Below are 17,401 nucleotides of genomic sequence, written 5' to 3' on the forward strand. Positions count from 1 at the left end.
TAGGGGGGAATACCAAAGAGGAGGATAGGGAGAATGCAGGGAAGCAGTGCCAGAGAGCAGGATAGGGGGAATGCAAAGAAGGAAAACCAGCGGGCAGAACGAGGAAGAGCAGGGAAGGAATTCCAGAGAGCAGGATGGGGGGGCGAAGCGCCGGGAAGGAATTCCAGAGAGCAGGATGGGGGGGGCAGCGCTGGGAAGGAATTCCAGAGAGCAGGATGGGGGGGGGGGGCAGCGCTGGGAAGGAATTCCAGAGAGCAGGATGGGGGGGGCAGCGCTGGGAAGGAATTCCAGAGAGCAGGATGGGGGGGGCAGCGCTGGGAAGGAATTCCAGAGAGCAGGATGGGGGGAGAGCGCAGGGAAGCCAAACCGGCGGGCAGGACAGAGGAGCACCGGGAAGGAAACACCAACCCCTCGGGGCAGCATCGGCCCTCACAGCCCGCTCTCCGCCCGCGCCAACACCCCGTTTCCAGCTTCCCAAGCGGCAGATTTTCCAGTACCCCCGGGCAGCGCCGGGCTCGCGGTCCCCCCGCCCTCACTCACCTCCCTGTGCCCGGAGCTCTCCCGCCCTCGGGGGGTCCCGGCGCCCGCCCCCTCGGGCTGACTCAGTCCTGCCGCTGACAGGGGCCGGCGACCGCCTTTACCTGCGCGGGCAGCGGGGGCACAGCGCAGAGCGGCGGCCGGACCCCGCTCCCGCCGTATCCCGGGATAATCCCGCCTCTCTCCCCCGTCTCCCGTCGCCTCAGGAGCGGCGGGACCCGCTCCCCCCGCGCCCAAGCGCCGCCGTCTCTATGGCGACTTCTCGCGAGACTCCATCTTCTTCTTCCTCCTCCTCGCCCTCCGCCACCTCACGAACAGCTCCCCACCTCCCCCCCCGGAGGTGCCACGGCGCCGCCCGCTAATTAGTAAAACCCGCTTCGAAACAGCCGCGCGCCCACCGTTTTTATCGATTTTTTAAAATTTTTTTTTTAAATTTTTTTTTTTTTTTTACTTTTAGAAGTTCTTTTACAGTTGTGTTTTTTCTTTTTTTTTAACCATTTTTAAACCGGCGCGCGTCGCCCGGCAACCGAGCGCCGCCCACTGACCTACTTCTAAAATTAAAGCTAAACCCTCTCCGCGCGGGGAAGGGCCGCGGGGGGTCGCGTCCCCCTCGCCCCCTAAATGCCTCCCTTCGCCCTGGTTTTGCCCCCGGGCGGCCGCTCCCGGCGTGTCCCGGCGCTCCCTCCCCTGCCCGCGGTAACGAACACAAGATGGCGGGCGGGGCGGCGGTGCCGTTCAAACCCCGGGCCCGGCCCCTCCCGTCCCAGCCTGCCCCGCGCTTTTCTAACGAATTTCGGTTCGAGTTCGCCGTTTCGGCGCCATTTTCGAGTGTGGAAGCGGACGAGCTTCCACAGCAGTCGCGGCCGCCCGCGCCGCCGCCGCCTCGCCGGGGCCGGGAGCCACCGGGACGAGCAGGTACGAGCTCGGCGGGAGGAGGCGGCGGCGGTTCGCCCTCAGGGCGGCGGGGTCCGAGGGGCTTCGTCCGCTGGGGGAGAGCGGCAGAGGAGGTGCCCTCAGGGGGGCTGGGGGTGCTGAGGGGAAGGTGTTGAGGGGGAGACAGGGATTGTTGAGGGCAAGGGCAGGGGGTGCTGAGGGGAAGATGCTGAGGGGAAGGGTACGGGGTGCTGAGGAAGGTGCTGAGTGGGAGATAGGAGACGCTGAGGGGGAAGACAGGGCTGCTGGAGGGGAAAACAGAGGTGCTGAGGGGGAATATGGGGTGCTGAGGAGACGGTGCTGAGAGGGACGATAGGTGTGGTGAGGGGAAGGTGCTGAGGGAGAAAGGCTGAGGGTGCTGAGGGCGAGGGCAGGGAGTGCTGAGGGGGCGGCGGGTTCTGCCCCGCGCCGCCTTTTTCCACTTCCCCCTCGCCCTGAGGGAGGAGAACCGGCGGCAGCGCCTCTCCCACGGCCCCGCTGAGGGTCACACCGAGGGGTCCGGGCTCGGCGGGGCCATCCCGGCTGCTGTCGGGTTTGGGGAGGGGGGTCACACGGGGGCTGTGCGGCCCGAGGGTCCCGCTGTGCCCTTGGGGACCCTCGGAGACCCGCCGAGCACGGGAACGCGTTTGAGTAGCGGAGAGACCCGATTTTAATCTGCTTAGAGCAGAGACCCTTGTGCAACCAGCTCTGCTTTGATGCTTGAAGGATGAGAGAGAAACCCTAAGAAAGCCCTTAACGATTGGCCATTTACTTAAAAGAGTTGGACTCGACGATCCTTGTGGGTCCTTTCCAACTCGGAATATTCTGCGACTTGGAAAGAGCGTGACAAGGGCGCAGTCGGGCTCCTCGGGCTTAAAAAAAGCCCCGAGTTTGTCCCTGACAGGGGTTGTCGCAATCAGATTTAATCGGCTGTTAATGAGGAAGCTTTTCTGTCCGTCTCTGGCTCTTGTTTTTCGCCGTCCCCGTAAGAAAAACGGCGCTTGGCAGGAGCCCGTGGAGAGATGCTTTTACCAAACACCTTCGAGCTGGCTCGGGGGAGGAGCTGGGCACGAATTTGTTAAATTTGTTAGAGGCTATGTGGCAGCTGATTTATCGCGATGTAAAAGCTGAGGTCAAGTAGTTCGGCTTGTTCATTCTGTTGAAGTATCTGAGGAGGGGGGGAAGGGTTGGGAAGGTAAATAGGTCTATATTGCACAATTCTGTTGGAGTGGAGCAGTTCGGGAAAAAAAAATAATAAATAAATGTGGTGCTTTGAGAGGCTGTAATTGTCTGAGACAGCCATTGCGGAACACTTCTGAACGGGGGCATAGACTCAAATTGCCCGAAAATGAGTTGTGTCTCTCATTTCCCCCCCTCCCCCATTGTCCCAAATGAAGGACTCTCATGAGAGTGTGGGTTGGGGGTAGGTCTGCAAACGTCAAATGATTGGCACCAATTGTAAGATGACTTTCTAACCACGTCAGTTTTTTATCTTGTGAGAAGTAAACTTTCTCATGTCTGTTTTTCTGCGAACTCACTTCGCCACTTGCTGCGATTTCAGCTCTTTGGGGAGAGTTTCGCTCCTGCCCTCGTCTTTTCTTCTCCTCGGGTGCTTTCTATTTCTCCGTTTTGGGAGCTGTGCTGAAGTGCCAGCTGATGGCTTTTGTAATGCTCGTTCTTGCTCAGTTGACTTTATTATCACAAAGAGATGAAGGTATTTCGTTTTGCTTTCTCTGGGAAACGTTGAGTGCTGGCAGGAGTGGTTGTGTCGTGTTTTGTGAGATGAGTGTGTCGATTGAAATGGTTTAAGAGTCAAGCCTTTGCTATAATTGCGCAGGTCTTTTGTTTATCTGTGTATCTATGTATGAATATTTTGCACGGATTATTGAAAGTAAAACGAGTGTCCGGTCTGAAATGTAAAGAGTTCTTCTAGGAGAGCACAAACGTGTGGCTACTTAGTTTGTTATTCGAATGTGTCTTTAACTCTTTTGCCCCCAGCATCCCGGTGACTTTCTCTGAGCAAAGTCACAGCACAGGACATGTCCCTGCGAGTTTTCAGCAGGTAGATTCTGGCTGTTTTTACAGATTAGGCTTATCCCATTGATTTTGGGGGGTAATGTATCTGAAAGTATATCCTTACAAAGCTAATCTTGATAACTTGTTTCAAATGTGGATTTTTTTGTCTTCTAAGTACCTCTAGTCCTTAGTTTCTAAGTGAGTCAAACGGCTGGGCAGACATGTAGGTAAATTCCTCAGGGGGTTGCAGTTCAGTGCTTAGATCACGGGGTTTTCTTGTTTGTGTCAGCAAAGGAGATAGATCCCTTCAGTAGTTTGAGTGCTCGGAAGGGGAACGGCCAAGAGGGATCATGGCAAGCAAGAGCACCAAACCCTCCACAGCAGCCCGTCGGAAGGGCAGGGAGCCCTTGGAGGAGTCCTCCAGCGACATGGAAGTGGAAAACGAAGGCAACAAGCAGCTTGACAAAGGTCCTCCTCAAGGTAGGTCTGGCTGTCGGTGCTGATGTGAGGAGATGGCAGAGCCTTTTAGCAGCAATGAATTTACCGACTGTTCCCTTTCACAAAGGAATGCTGAAAGCCTTGTTTAAACTGCTTTTAAAATTGTAAAAGGGGCTTGCAAAGAGTTAAAGGGTTTGGCCCAGTGCAAGTGCAAAAGCAATTTGTAGACTTTCTCCTAATAAAGCCTATTTCATATCCCTGATCTGGAACATTGTGCTTAAGATTGTGGTACAACAGCAGGATTTTTCAAATTTATAGGCAGCCAATGGTATGGGATTTCTTGGAATGGAATAAATGTCAAGTTTATTTACTTAACTCTTAAAATGATTTGACTTTCTTTTTCATGAAGCAGTGTATTTTCTCGAGTTCCTCGAGTTGAGTTTTTGCAGAAAATATCTGGCCAAACAGCAGCTGTGTGACATTTTAGGTAGCCAGATGTGCAGTTATTAAAGGAAGGTACTTGACAAATAGATTAATATCTTTAAATCAGTGGCAAAAACTGCTGCCTCTTTGAAGAAGGAGTTGCCGGTGCCTGTTGAAAAGCTGCCTTGCTGATATCCAGGGGGCCAGTTTGTTTTCGTAACAAACTTCCTGTCTTTGCAGAGCAGTTGTGCTGTCATTACAGCTTTCAGAGCCTCGTGCAGAGCTCCCCAAATCTTGCAGAGGGACTCGTGAGCACGCCTGAAATGTGGCTTTGCACTTATTAATTAGAAAGACTTGGCCTGTTTCGGATTTGCAGCCTTATTGTGCTGGTTGGAGCTGCTGTAATTGCAGAGTGCCTGGTAAAGTGTGTTGGAATAAGAATTACATAATGAAGGAACAAACCCCCCAGTGCATCGATGGGACATCTTAAGTATCTCTTAAAAAAGATTCAGTTGGTGGAAAGAAGGATTTTAATTCCACTTAGCTCATGTTAATAATTACAGGCCAAAGTGGAGGTTTGGTTCCTATAGAGGTGATGTTTGCTTTTTCGGTTGAACATTTGAAAAGGTGTCAAGTCATTGAGAGCTTACAGTTGGTTGTTGTTGTTTTTTTTTTCCCTTTCTGTTTAATTCGGATGGTTTTTAGCAGTGTCAGATGAGGTGGTGGATACTCGAAGTTTAGAAGAGATTTTGGGTAGCATCCCTCCTCCCCCACCTCCAGCAATGACCAATGAACCCGGTGCTCCTCGGCTCATGATAACTCACATTGTAAACCAGAACTTCAAATCCTATGCAGGGGAGAAAACTCTGGGACCTTTTCATAAGGTATCTTTCTTTTCCCTTCAATATTTTTTTAAATGAAGGTAAGGCTTTGCTGTTGTGTTAGTATTCCTTGCTGTATTTTCATGTGAGCTGACCTCAAAAGAACTGAAAGAAATTTAAGTTTTAGAAATACTTCTGTGGCAATAATCTAAATTTTCATTATTGGACAGTAGAGAAAACAGTTAAGTGCAACTTTCTGGTCCTGTACAATTTTAATTTGTCATCACAGCCTAAAAAAGCACACTTTTCTCTTGATTTCGTTTGCTGCAGAACTTTTAGGGCCGTGTTTGAAGAATGAGAATATTTTTTAGTGCCCACAAGAGACTTACGTGGCTAATCATGAAACTTTCCTTGCAAACATGCTGGCGAAGTGCAGCTCAAATGCAGAGAGCTGAGCTCAGCTGAGGTGTGGGGGTTTTTATTAAGTTGTGCTGCTTTACCTTTGGCAGCAAACCCCGAGCTCTCAGCCAGTCAGCAGCTGCACGGACCTGGAAGAATTGTGTCTGAAACATTCCAAATGCACTGGGTGATGTGCACTGGGCAGGAGCTCTTTCCCTTTGAATATCACTTTTGTTTTTTCCCCTTTTCCTTGTGCAGCGTTTCTCGTGTATTATCGGGCCAAATGGCAGCGGGAAATCCAATGTCATTGATTCCCTGCTTTTTGTCTTTGGCTACCGAGCCCAAAAAATCCGCTCCAAAAAGCTCTCGGTGCTGATCCATAACTCTGACGAGCACACGGACATCCCGAGCTGCACTGTGGAAGTTCACTTCCAAAAGATCATTGACAAGGTAGGTGGGTTGGAAGGCACAAAACTGGAGCCTTTTTTTTTTTTTTTTCCCCCTCTAAGGCTTTGAAAACTTTGAATATTTGCTTATTTTAGTTGGAGCTGGGGAAAACTTCAGAGCATGATTAGTTTACCTTTGGGATGTAAACCATCAGTGTTAATTAACTTTAAAAAATCCTCTATTGAGTGGTGCAGCTCTTAAATTATTAGTAGGGATTCCTTTTTTATTTTCTGCAGGACTAATATGTGGTAAATATCTGTTTTAAAGCTATTTAGGAATATGTACTAACCATTTTAAGAAGAAGTCGTTTTAGACTTGTCATCTCATTTACCTCAAGTAAATAAAACTTATTTCTGCAATTAAAAGGAGCCCTAAAATTTTATAAGTCTATGTTTAGACATGTTATATATATTCTGAAATTTATAACATGAACATATGTATTAAGAAATAAAACATTTTTAAACAAAACTTTTGAAACCAATTAGAAACTATTTTAGGTTCTCTAAAATTAGAGAAATATATAATGAATCTGAAACTTATTTACACTTTATGTACTGCAAACATGCCTGCAATTTTAAAACAGATTTTTCATCAGAAATTCTGGATCCCACATCCTACCACTAAATTTTTTTTGAACCTGATATTTTGTTTGAATGAAATAGAAAGTGTTGGCAAATAAAAAAATATTTATTTTGCTTGTCACTTCGGTATTGATAAAAACTTAAGGGCTTTTTTTGTTGATTTATTGCAGTTGCAATACAAGGGATTTATTTCTCTTAATTTAAATTGAATTTTTGTGCACACATCCAAGCTGTTAAATCTGGGGTCAGTCAAAACAGTGGGAAGTGTACTTTGAAATTTCAAAAATTGTGTTAATAAAGTGGCAATATTTATTGCCTTTGAGTGAACTGCTTTAAAACACATTTCTTTTTTTCCTTTGACCTGACATACATAAATACAAACAAAAGGGGTGTGTTTCTAAATAACCAGATTCAAAAATTATTACATTTATTCTTTTCCCCCCCCCACTTGCCTTTGTATGAACATCTAGAAACCAACTTTCTGATCTAAAAACCCTCTGCATGTGTTAGAGAGCAATTTGATAGCTCTTGGGGGTTAATCTGGGGAAGTGGGAGGCCAGTTGAAGTCTTTTACAAGCAGCTTGCATCAGTTTTAACTTTTTCAAGCCTAGTCCCAGCTTTATTTTGGTTGCTGCTCTGTAGGTAAATCGAAGATCTCTTTTGAAGCTGATGATGTCATGTTTGTCACATCTTTAATGTTTGCCTTTTTTATCTTCTACAGTTTCTCTTTAGAGCTGCTCAGCTCAAAGCAGCTCCTTTTCCAAGCCCTAGAAAAGAGGAGCTGAAAATGCAAACAGCAGTCAAGGCACTCAGGGCTTCCTAAGCTGAGATTTCCAGGCTGGAATAGCACAGCCTCCCTAAATTTTCAAGTAGGCCTTTTCCTTTGTGATTTGAAGCAGTGGTGAAGAGAATAAATGAAGGATTTTCAGAGCAGTAGCTTACATTAGAGGTGGGGAAGGCATAAGATGAAGGCAGTTCAGTTTAAACAATTTGGGCTATTTTTTGTCCAGTTCTCAAAGGGTTTTTTTTAATTTTTTTTTTTTTAAATCTTGTTTTTTGAGATGCAGCTTTAAAACAGTTCCCACTTGTAGCATATCTCAGAGCCCAGTTGACTTAAAACCTGAACATGATGAAACTTCTCTGCTTAATTGTGAAATATGAGGCAAATACACTGACAGAGTGCTTGTTTCTCTGGCTTTTTGTTTCCCCAAACCAGGAAGGAGATGATTATGAAGTTGTTCCTGACAGCAAATTCTATGTGTCTCGCACTGCCTATAGAGACAATTCCTCTGCCTACCACATCAATGGCAAGAAAAAGACATACAAAGATGTTGGAATTCTGCTCCGAAGCCACGGCATCGATCTGGATCATAACAGGTTCTTAATTTTACAGGTTGGTGGATGAATAAAAACCAATTTTAAAAAGTTCTATTCCCCTCAAAAAAACCCCTGTCTGAGTTTGCAGCCTTGGTTTTGAGGCCTTAAAGTGCTGTAGCAGCACATCATGGTTTGCATGCTGTGCTAAAGGTGCGAATCATTATTTGCTGCTGTAGAAATTTAAGGCAGAGAAGCAGTTGAAGATCCTGATGTCAGTTTTTTCTGCTCAGAAATGTGTGTTCCTGACAAGTGGATGAATGGAAGAGTTGTGCTTGTTCCGCCCTAGCAGCACGTAAATATTGGTGTAGTAAAATAAACCTGAAACCCCAATATTATTGTGCTGCTTAAGCGTGGCAGAGATTCAGCAACTTGTTTGTGCTCGTGGATAAAAGTGCATCGATATTAACCTAAACCTTGATGATTCTGCTCTTATCTGCAGCTCCCATGTAGAGACATGGTTTTACTGAGAAGTAAGTATGGAAAACTGAACTGAGGGCAAGGAAAAACACATGTAGTGTGCCTGTTGTTTACCCTTGTTTAGCTGCTGTAGAGGACTCAAGGAATGGCAGGTTTGTAGCCAGTTCAGGCCCTGTTTTTAAAAGCTACAGTTGACAACCCATACTGGAAAAATAATCACAGAATTTGTCAATATAATATCATTTATATTCATGTTTGACCTTAAAATTGTGAGGCTTGCTTGCTTCTGTTTTAAAGACAGGCTGAAGAGAACCACACTGATTTATTTTTTTTTGTTTTTTTTTTTTTCCTAATTTTCAAATGAGAATTTTGCTATGTGCCAAACAATTACTTGAAATGTAAATTGAGTTCAAGTACTTGATGGAAGTATTTAAATCTTAATTAGATTAAATAACTATTTCTGCAATTACCTGTAATTATTTCACCACTAACAGGTCCCAAATCTCCTCTGGCCTAGAAATTAGTGATCAGTGAGAGCCTCCCAAGGCCTGAAATATTTTAATAGAATTTATTTTAGGCCTGTTTCTGTCAAAGGAGCTTCCAGTTCCCCTCTAAAAAAAAAAAAGTATAAAAATCTTGTAGCTTGGTGGCTGTGTTTGCTTCACTTCCTCAAGCCTTTCTGTGCCGGCCTTTTTTACAGCTACACCCACAAAAAGAGGATATCTCTGTTTTCAAGTCTCCATGCCAATTAATTATCTCCTCCACCACTTTATCCCTGTATTTTCTGTTTCAAGATGGAGCAAGAAGTTCCTCCAGGAAAACAACTACAGTAAATACACCCTTTTTTTTTTTATTTCTACTCAGTTGTTCTGAAGGATCATTTTTGCCTAAATTTCTAGAGGGGAGAAAATGTAAAGTGAAAGATGAAGCTGGGTAGAAATGAGGATGCAGAGATAAAGCTCAGTGTTGGAGAACATTCCCTTGGACCACTGGGAACATTTGGGAAGGAGTATTGCTTTTTTAATTTATTTTTTATTTTTTTCCCCCAAATGTGATTTGTTTTCTTCTCCCACTAATTGTTTCCCAGGAAGTTATCAATGAGGGGGACATACCTTTTCCTAAAAGCTGGAGTTTCATGCTTTCCACCCCTACAAAGGGAAATAGGGAGAGGTAAAGCCAATATTTAGGGGATAAACTAGTGATTCCCACCATTATTTTTTAATTTCATCCCCCCAGACTCTTTGTCTCAGGAACAGAGATTTTCTGTTTCTTCTGTCTTTCTGTCTGAGGGAAAGTCCTTTCTCTTTGTACAGCAGGTTTTGTGCCTTTTTAATGTGAAATCCACTGATTTGATCCTTCAAAATTGCATATTTCCAGTTGGGAAATGTAGCAATATTTTCCACAGAATGACAGCAGAACTGCAAACCCCAAATCCTAAAAAAAATTATACTTAGATGTAAATGAGACCATCTAAGCCTGAACCACTGTCACCAGAATTGCTCTTTTTCCCCCTTAATGTTTTTTAAATTATTTAAAATTGAAGGGATAAATAACAGGTTTATTTGGCTTTTTTTAATAGCAACACTAATAATTTATTTAAACTAAGCTTAACCTGATATACCAAGTATTTCTCATTTAAAATCAGTTATAAATCTCTTTTGATTTTTGACTCTGTCAGTAGGGTATGATTGAAAATATTTCACCTGTACTATAGATTTGGGGCAAGAAATGTTAATTAAGGATTCTCAAATGCTGGTTTGGGTGTGTGACACAACATTCCCTGGTTAGTACTAAAGAATAAGTTGTAAGAGAACGTGTCCTACATGTAGTAACAACACCTTTAGGTGCTTGATTTTATCTTGCAAGCACAGTTAGCATTACTCAATGGAAAATATTTGCTTTTTACAAGACTGCTTTATATTTTTTTTGCTTCCTTCTCCCCACTTCACCCCCTATTTTTCGGTCTTTTTTTGCTGATTTTGGTGGTTTTAGGCTAAAATTTGAAAGCTGAGGCCAAGCTGAGTTTTGATGTAGGTATTTCTGCTGATGCCAAACTGAAAATATTAAAACCAAACTGCTGCTGACTTCTGTGAGTAACATTACAAAAAACACCTGTGGAAAGACAGAAAATGTGAGACTAATTGAGTGGTTCTAGAACAATTACAAATGCAGTGCCTGAACTCACTAATTGAAATAAATCTGATTTTAAAGTAATTCTGTTTACAGGGGGATGTTGCCAACATAAAACAGGAGGAGTTTGTCACTCTTGTGCTCCTTGGGTTCTAACACTCTATTACATGTTTTTAAGAAATTGTTCTGTGCTTTTAGTAGGTTAGGAACAGACAATTATTTTGCATTATTATAATAATATTATTATAGCAATTATTACAAATATTATGCTTGTTAATGAGCTTGAAACTGCAACAGGGAAAAGTGCATCTTGACATTTAAAAAAGAGGTTCTGGCATCTTGCTGCTATTTTTTTTTTTTTTTGTCTTCCACACCTCATGCCCCCTCTCCAGTACCTTGTAGATCTGTAAAGAACAACAAATAAAGTTATTTAACTTTTACTGAAACACTTGGAGCTGCTCTGACTGGGCTGGGCAAAACCCTGAGGGAGTGTGTTTGCTGTTACTCCATGGTGACTCCTGACCAGGTTAACCTGGAGGGGACCAAAACCTCTCAGGCTCTTTATTAATAATTAGGAATTAATTAATAATTAGGAGTTATGAAAGAAATGGGAGCCCTGGAAGGAATGTCAGTCTGGGCCATGGCAGGGGGGAGCAGTCTGGGAGCAGAGGCACAGCAACACCCCTGAGATTGGTTCTGCAGCCTGGCAAGGTAAGAGAAGGAGAGTCCATCCAAAAGGGAAGTGGAATTCCATAGGTAACTCCCATCCAGCCACTTTGCAAATAAATATTGTAGAATTAGTAGCACAAGACTTTAAAATAATTTTTTATTAATGGTAGCAGAGTTTAAGTTGATTTTAATTTACTTAAGAAGTTACTTGCAAACCAATTGAAGCTGTTCTGAGTAAATTTTTTACTAATTACAGTAGCATTTCACTTAGATGGGTTTGATAGACTTAATTAAAATATTCTCCTGTGATCTTAAGCAGGTATAAACAGTGATTTTTTTTATGTCTGTACTTCTGTAACTGATTGGAACTAAGTCTTATCCCATGGCAAGGTTATGTTGCCAGAAAGGAAGTTACATCAGGTTTTTCACCTGCTGCTTTGTGGAAATAATGTAGGACTCACTTCCAGTGTTCTGGGGAGGAAATGAGGGAGAGCAGATTTACTTCTCCCTGTGAGATAAGCCAGAAATTCCCAATTGTTGAGGGCTGTGTTCCTGAGGAGACACACCAACACTGGGGCACAAGGGGGGATCATAAATGGGATTGTAAAAAATCTGTGCTGGCTGGGGAAGAGAGGGTTGTTCCAGGAAGATTTCTTCAGTAAAACAGGGAAATATGGAAAGGAGAAAAGCCCTTTTCTGGGGGCAGTGTGGAGTTGAGTGATAATCAAACGATTTTTGTAGAACACACCAGTAATCTGAAGTCACACGTTGCAGGTTGAGTTTGCCAATTACTGCCTTAAATTCCAGAGTGACTCTAGATTTGCACTTAATTTGTGTTCTCGTATTAAACACAAGAATGTCCTTAAAAAAGCTTCTAAAATTAGACAGATGTGCAAACAGCTCGACAAAGGCTACTTTTAAATTATTTCCAGAATGCAGAATAGTAGTTTTGTGCAAACAGCTGAATAACAGGCTTATTTTAAATTTTTCCTTCTCTTTGCACAGTACTGACATTGTAGATTTTTATATGTGCATTTATTGCTTGACTTTCTTATTTCCCACTGAGTTTATAACACTTTTTTTGAAGGCAGAGCATAAAGTTGAGTGCTTGGTGCTTTTTTCTCTCCTGTGGAACCACCATCTGGTAAAACTGAAGGGTAAAAATGAGATATGGCTGCAAACATCAAGTAATAGCAGAAATAACATGGAATTGTGGGACAAAAAATCCCCAAACAACCTATTGTGGCTTACAAGAGCTGTATTACAGTCATGTTTGCAGGAGAATAATGAGGTTACAGGAATATACAGCTTCCAAAATCCATGTATGTTGAATTGGAATTCATGGGCAAAGTTTATGTGAGGAGGGAGTATGGGTCAAAATCAAGTCCAATTGAAATTACCAGTCTGGAAAATTGAAGATACACAAATGTAGCATTTATTTTTGCCATTCCTTACTGTACTCCTGCTTAAAAAGTGAGAGCTACTATTTTGTCAAAGTGGGGAAAAAAAAACACCCCAAAGCCAAGTGTCATTAAATTAAATTAAAATAAAAAAAAAGGGAGAGAGGGTGCAAACAGTGGAAGTTGCAAACAGGGCAATGGAAAGGCTTCTCTCACTAGAGGCTTTTCTAAGAGAAAAAGCACTTTGGTGCCTTTATTAGCAAGACATTGATTGCCCAAAGTAGCCAGGAAATCAAAATACAGTGAGGGAACTGGTGTCAGATGGGGCAAGTCAGAACCACCCAACTTCCAGCTGAGCACTTAGCAAATGGTGTGGCAGCTGGAGACCCTCCTTTAACTCCCCATTTTACCTTTTTCTGTAGAAAAACAGCTTCTATAATAAACATTCCAAATGTTTTAATGTTTCTCCTGCAAGCCCATCCAGTGTCATTCTGGCTGCCTGAGCCATTGCTCCTCGTGCTGATGGTGCTGAGAAGCTGCATGTGCTGTTTTCAGAGCCCTTGCAAAATCTGTTCCTGTTCCACTTGCTTCACTGTTCGAGAGAAATTGAAATATTACTGTGCTCTGTAAAACAGATTGAAAATTCTAAGCATTGTTATTTTATTAAGAGAAGTTTGCCTTATGCCAGGGCACTTCTGCCCAGGCTTCCATGTTAAAACCTTCCAAAAATAAATTGAAATTTGGTTATAATTTGGATTGATCGAGATAGATTTGCTTCAGGAGGACAAAAAAACCCAGACTTTTTGGCTCTGGCTGCTCTAATCCTCCACAAAAGTGGGAATTAAGGTGCCTGTGGGAGCTGCAAGCCCTGTTTTCTGCAACTTCAGGTCAGTGCTCAAAGGACAGGTTTGGTGATCACTGTTGCATGTAAAGAAAACCCTGTTTCCAAATTGTGTGGTCTCAATTTTCCTATGAACTCAGCTCATTTTTTTAGGAATAAATGTTCCTGCTGTAACTATTTTAATCTGAAATTCATTGTGTTTGCATTAAATTTTATTTAGTATAGTAGTAGTATTATTATTTAGTACAGTAGTATTTAGTATTTTATATAATACTCCATCACCATTAATCTTGTGATGCTTGACAAAGTTCAATTAAATATTCTGATCACTCTGCATTCAGAGATCACTTAAATGAAATGGAATTATGTAATGCTGTAAAGTTGCAAACTAATTCATTTAATCAGTTAATTTAGTAAGCAAATTAAACGGACTTATTGACAGTATTAGGAAGTTACAAGATGACTGTTATTATGTTGGGATTCCAGTAAAGTTTGCTGATACCCAGCACCACTCAAAGATTTCCGACTCAATAAGAAAACTTCCTTTTATGGGTCTTTAAAAGCCTTAAAAGCTCATATGTTATAAAAAATATGCTGCCACTACAGTGAAACTAGTGAAATATTCTTAAAATATTCTTAAAATACTAAATATTAGAACCACAGTTGTCATATCTAAAAGGTGGTGGTGGTTTAATGTGATTTGGAAACAAATTGTGTTTTGACTGGTCCCCAGGCACGGGAGGTTTTTCTGAGATATAATGTTGCATTTTCTGGGCAGTGTTTTCTCTCAGACTGTTCCTCCTGAGCAAACCAGCGTGATTTTCGATCCAGTCAGATGTCACATTACCCACTGTTTGAATCTGACTGGTGCTGACAAAGAAACCCTCAAAAAACTAAACCACAGCAACTGCAACACAAAATTCCCCCCCAAAACCACCCAAACTACCCCGTGCTCCCCCCTCAGAGCAAATACATTTCCAGCTCCTGGGTTCCAACCTCTGTCCCGAAGTTTTCAGCACTTTGTTTTAAAGCTTCACATTAAGACACCAGAAACTGACAACCCAAAATTCTGGAAAACTCTTTTTAACTACTCCCTGCCATAATTATTCTGTAGGACAAATGCTGTATTAACTGTTTGTGTGACAAAACTCAGGGTATTGCATAACACTACCTTCCAAAGGGATTTTTTCCCAGTATTCAGGCATGACAAGAGGAGGCAGTAATCAATAACAGCAAACATCTTTCTAGGCTCTCCAGGAACAACTGATCCTGACAGAGAGCAGGTTAGATTAGATATCAGGATGAAATCCTTCCCTGTGAGGGTGGAGAGGGACTGGAATGGATTTCCCAGAGCAGCTGGGGCTGCCCCTGGATCCCTGGAAGTGTCCAAGGCCAGCTTGGACAGGGCTTGGAGCAACCTGGGCTAGTGGAAGGTGTCCCTGCCCATGGCAGGGGGTGGGACTGGATGGGCTTTAAGATCCCCTCTAACCCCCAAAATATTGTTTCATTCTCCATGAAGAGTTTTAAGGTCACTGTCAGTAATTTTTGCTGTCCATGTCTCATTTCATACCAGAATTTTAGAATGGAACACACCAGCTGTACCCTGGAACTCCCTAATTCCAGTGGCAGCACCATCCCAGCCTGAATTACTGTGCACAGCACAAGTGACCACCAGCCCCAGTTTATCCCAGCTGAGGCTGTGTCCTGTCAGTGTGGGCAGTAGCACACTGTGCCAGTCACATCTCTCAGCTTTGGAAAAAAAAGCCCCCAGTCCCAAATGTAAAGGAAGGTTTGTGGAACACAGTCCTGCTGTGTGCCAGGAGCAGCACGTGGGAGTTACCTTGGGAGTGAACAGAAGTATCTCGTTTCTAGGCTGGTGTAAGAGTGGCAGAAAGCTCCCCTTTATCAGGCATTTTCATAACCTTGATTAAAATTCAGATCTTTATGTGCCAGAGAACCCTTGATAAACTCAGATTAAAGCTGTTTGGAGAGGATCAGCTGCCTTTGCTTAATTTTAGAGAAAACAGTAGTTGTAGGGCAGCCTCAGGACACAAAACCAGTGGTAGAACCTGCTGCTGGTGTTGTCACTCCTGTCATCTTTATGGGCATCCCTGGAATCCTCCTGGGCTTCCACAGAGTGGGCACAGGGATTACTCCTGGGCAGTGTCAGGCACTGCTGCTTCACCCCACACTGACCCTCAGCTGAGTTTAAATGTTAATATGAGCAATTCTTACACTAGTTCTTGAAGGCTTTTACGATTTACTTCCTTTAAAGTCTTTGCTCTTTCCTTAGGCACAGTAGAAATCTAAATTTATGAAGTATCTTCAACAATAGCTCACCTCCTTGAGAGTTCAGCTGTGCAGAGAAAGACAGGTCCTGAATTCCTGGAAGTTCCTCCTGATCCTTGTCATCAGGGGAAAGCCCTTTCAGGTGAGAAGGGCTCTTGCCCTTATGACCTTGCAGCCTGGTCTCAAAGAAGGTTTCTCTGGATTTGCCATCATTTCCTTAGAAATGTCTACACAGATCAGGTTGAGTTTTAGAATGTCCCAGCTGGGGTTTTCTGGTGACTACCCTGAGATGTTCTGTAGAAGCTGGCACTGAGATGTGTGTTCACTGTACAGAGTTTGGGTTTGCCACCTCTGACTAGTGCTGTACCTGCATCCCAATGGATTCACATTGATGGAGAAGGCTCCACCCACACTGCATAAGCTGAAATCGGGTCTGTAATTCCATTGAGAGCTCTTATAGTGAGTGTAGAGTCTTCCCAAAAGGCTTGGTGGGTGTAGAAATATGGAATCCCAGACTGATTTGGGTTGGGAGGGACCTTGAAGCCCATCCAGTGCCACCCCCTGCCATGAGCAGGGACACCTTCCACTAGCCCAGGTTGCTGGCCTTGGACACTTCCAGGGATCCAGAGGCAGCCACAGCTTCTCTGGGCAACCTGTGCCAGGGCCTCCCCACCCTCCCAGCCAACAATTCCTTCCCAATATCCCATCTCCCCCTGCCCTCTGGCAGCAGGAAGCCATTCCCCTTGTCCTGTGGCTCCATCCCTCGTAAATACTCTCCATGTTTCTTGTAGCCCCTTCAGGCACTGGAGGGCCACAGTTGGGTCACCTCAAAGTTCTTTTTCTCCAGGCTGAGCAGATCTGCTGCTTTTCCATACGGTGCTTTCTGAACTTTTGTAGTTCACCATTCCACCATTGGCAGCTCTGCCCCCGTCACCAAGGGCTTGGGGTTGCCATCCATTTTGATTGTCTCCACACAACTTTGGTTTCCTTTGCTTTGCACATTGCTGCCTCTCTGAATCCATGACCCAGAGGGAGGCAACTGAGGGACAGCAGCAGAGTTGTCCCGGGGTTCTCTGTGGCACTTGGAGCTGTAGGTGTGTGTGAGACGTGCCCAAGCCTGTTCTCATCCCTTCTCCACAAATGGCTGCCTGGGCTGCCTTGGTTTCACTTTCACAAGTGCTCGGCTGTGTTTCAGATCCTCCCCTACAGAAATGAGCAAAGTTGCTTTGGGGGCTTTTAATCCATAATTCAAATAATGGCTGGAGTGATGAGCACAGTGAACAGGTTAGGAAACAGTTAACAGTGGTAACAGTTTTAACAATGCACAGTTGTAAAATGTGTTTCCCCTGTCATGGCTACTTTTTCAGTCCCTTTATCAATCAAAATAGCTGGAAACCTTTTAGTTTCTGAAGTATTTTCACTATAGGAGTGAGAGAAACAGGTTTCTTAAATATATTAATTTGGAAAATGCTACAAATATTAAATAATACTTAAAACTCCTATTATTCAGTCAATAGTTCCTAAATATTTTTACTCTTGATAAGAAAATAATCCAAGTATTGCCATTAGTGAGCTACAGAGAAACCTCATACCTCATCATCATCTTTCTTAGATGGTTGTGGCTCAAAGATGGTTAATTATATTCAGCCAAATCATTAAAAAAAGTTGACTCACATTCCTTGCTTGTCCAGAATTCCTGATTTT

The 17,401-nt window shown here is 43.6% G+C and overlaps 2 protein-coding genes and 1 long non-coding RNA gene across 9 annotated transcripts in view; 2 read left to right on the forward strand and 1 right to left on the reverse strand.

Moving 5' to 3' along the window:
- Nucleotides 1-885, reverse strand: part of IFT80 (intraflagellar transport 80) — a 32,800-nt gene extending 31,915 nt beyond the window's left edge. Inside the window, exon 1 of one of the 3 annotated variants that reach the window (XM_051781840.1) lies at nucleotides 541-885. The gene's annotated coding sequence lies outside the window, so the exon portion shown is untranslated. Of the gene's footprint in view, nucleotides 1-408; nucleotides 448-540 lie in introns of those variants that run through there. The other 2 variants (XM_051781842.1, XM_051781841.1) reach the window with 2 other exon arrangements.
- Nucleotides 886-1,306: 421 nt separating this feature from the next.
- SMC4 (structural maintenance of chromosomes 4) overlaps nucleotides 1,307-17,401 on the forward strand; it is a 29,915-nt gene continuing 13,820 nt past the window's right edge. Inside the window, exons 1-5 of one of the 5 annotated variants that reach the window (XM_051781825.1) lie at nucleotides 1,307-1,452; nucleotides 3,755-3,945; nucleotides 5,032-5,210; nucleotides 5,805-5,996; nucleotides 7,791-7,967. In XM_051781825.1, the coding sequence (XP_051637785.1) occupies nucleotides 3,816-3,945; nucleotides 5,032-5,210; nucleotides 5,805-5,996; nucleotides 7,791-7,967 (678 nt within the window). In that variant the 5' untranslated portion in view covers nucleotides 1,307-1,452; nucleotides 3,755-3,815. Of the gene's footprint in view, nucleotides 1,453-2,269; nucleotides 3,164-3,754; nucleotides 3,946-5,031; nucleotides 5,211-5,804; nucleotides 5,997-7,790; nucleotides 7,968-17,401 lie in introns of those variants that run through there. The other 4 variants (XM_051781829.1, XM_051781826.1, XM_051781827.1 and 1 more) reach the window with 4 other exon arrangements.
- LOC127468604 (uncharacterized) lies at nucleotides 7,986-10,944 on the forward strand. The gene is made up of 2 exons (XR_007903609.1): nucleotides 7,986-8,421; nucleotides 9,233-10,944. It is a non-coding gene; the product is annotated as an uncharacterized LOC127468604 (long non-coding RNA).

This window comes from Manacus candei, unplaced genomic scaffold (genome assembly GCF_025592945.1).
Source record: "Manacus candei isolate 608988 ecotype Guabito, Panama unplaced genomic scaffold, ASM2559294v1 h1tg000015l, whole genome shotgun sequence".
Classification (NCBI taxonomy): Eukaryota; Metazoa; Chordata; class Aves; order Passeriformes; family Pipridae; genus Manacus; species Manacus candei.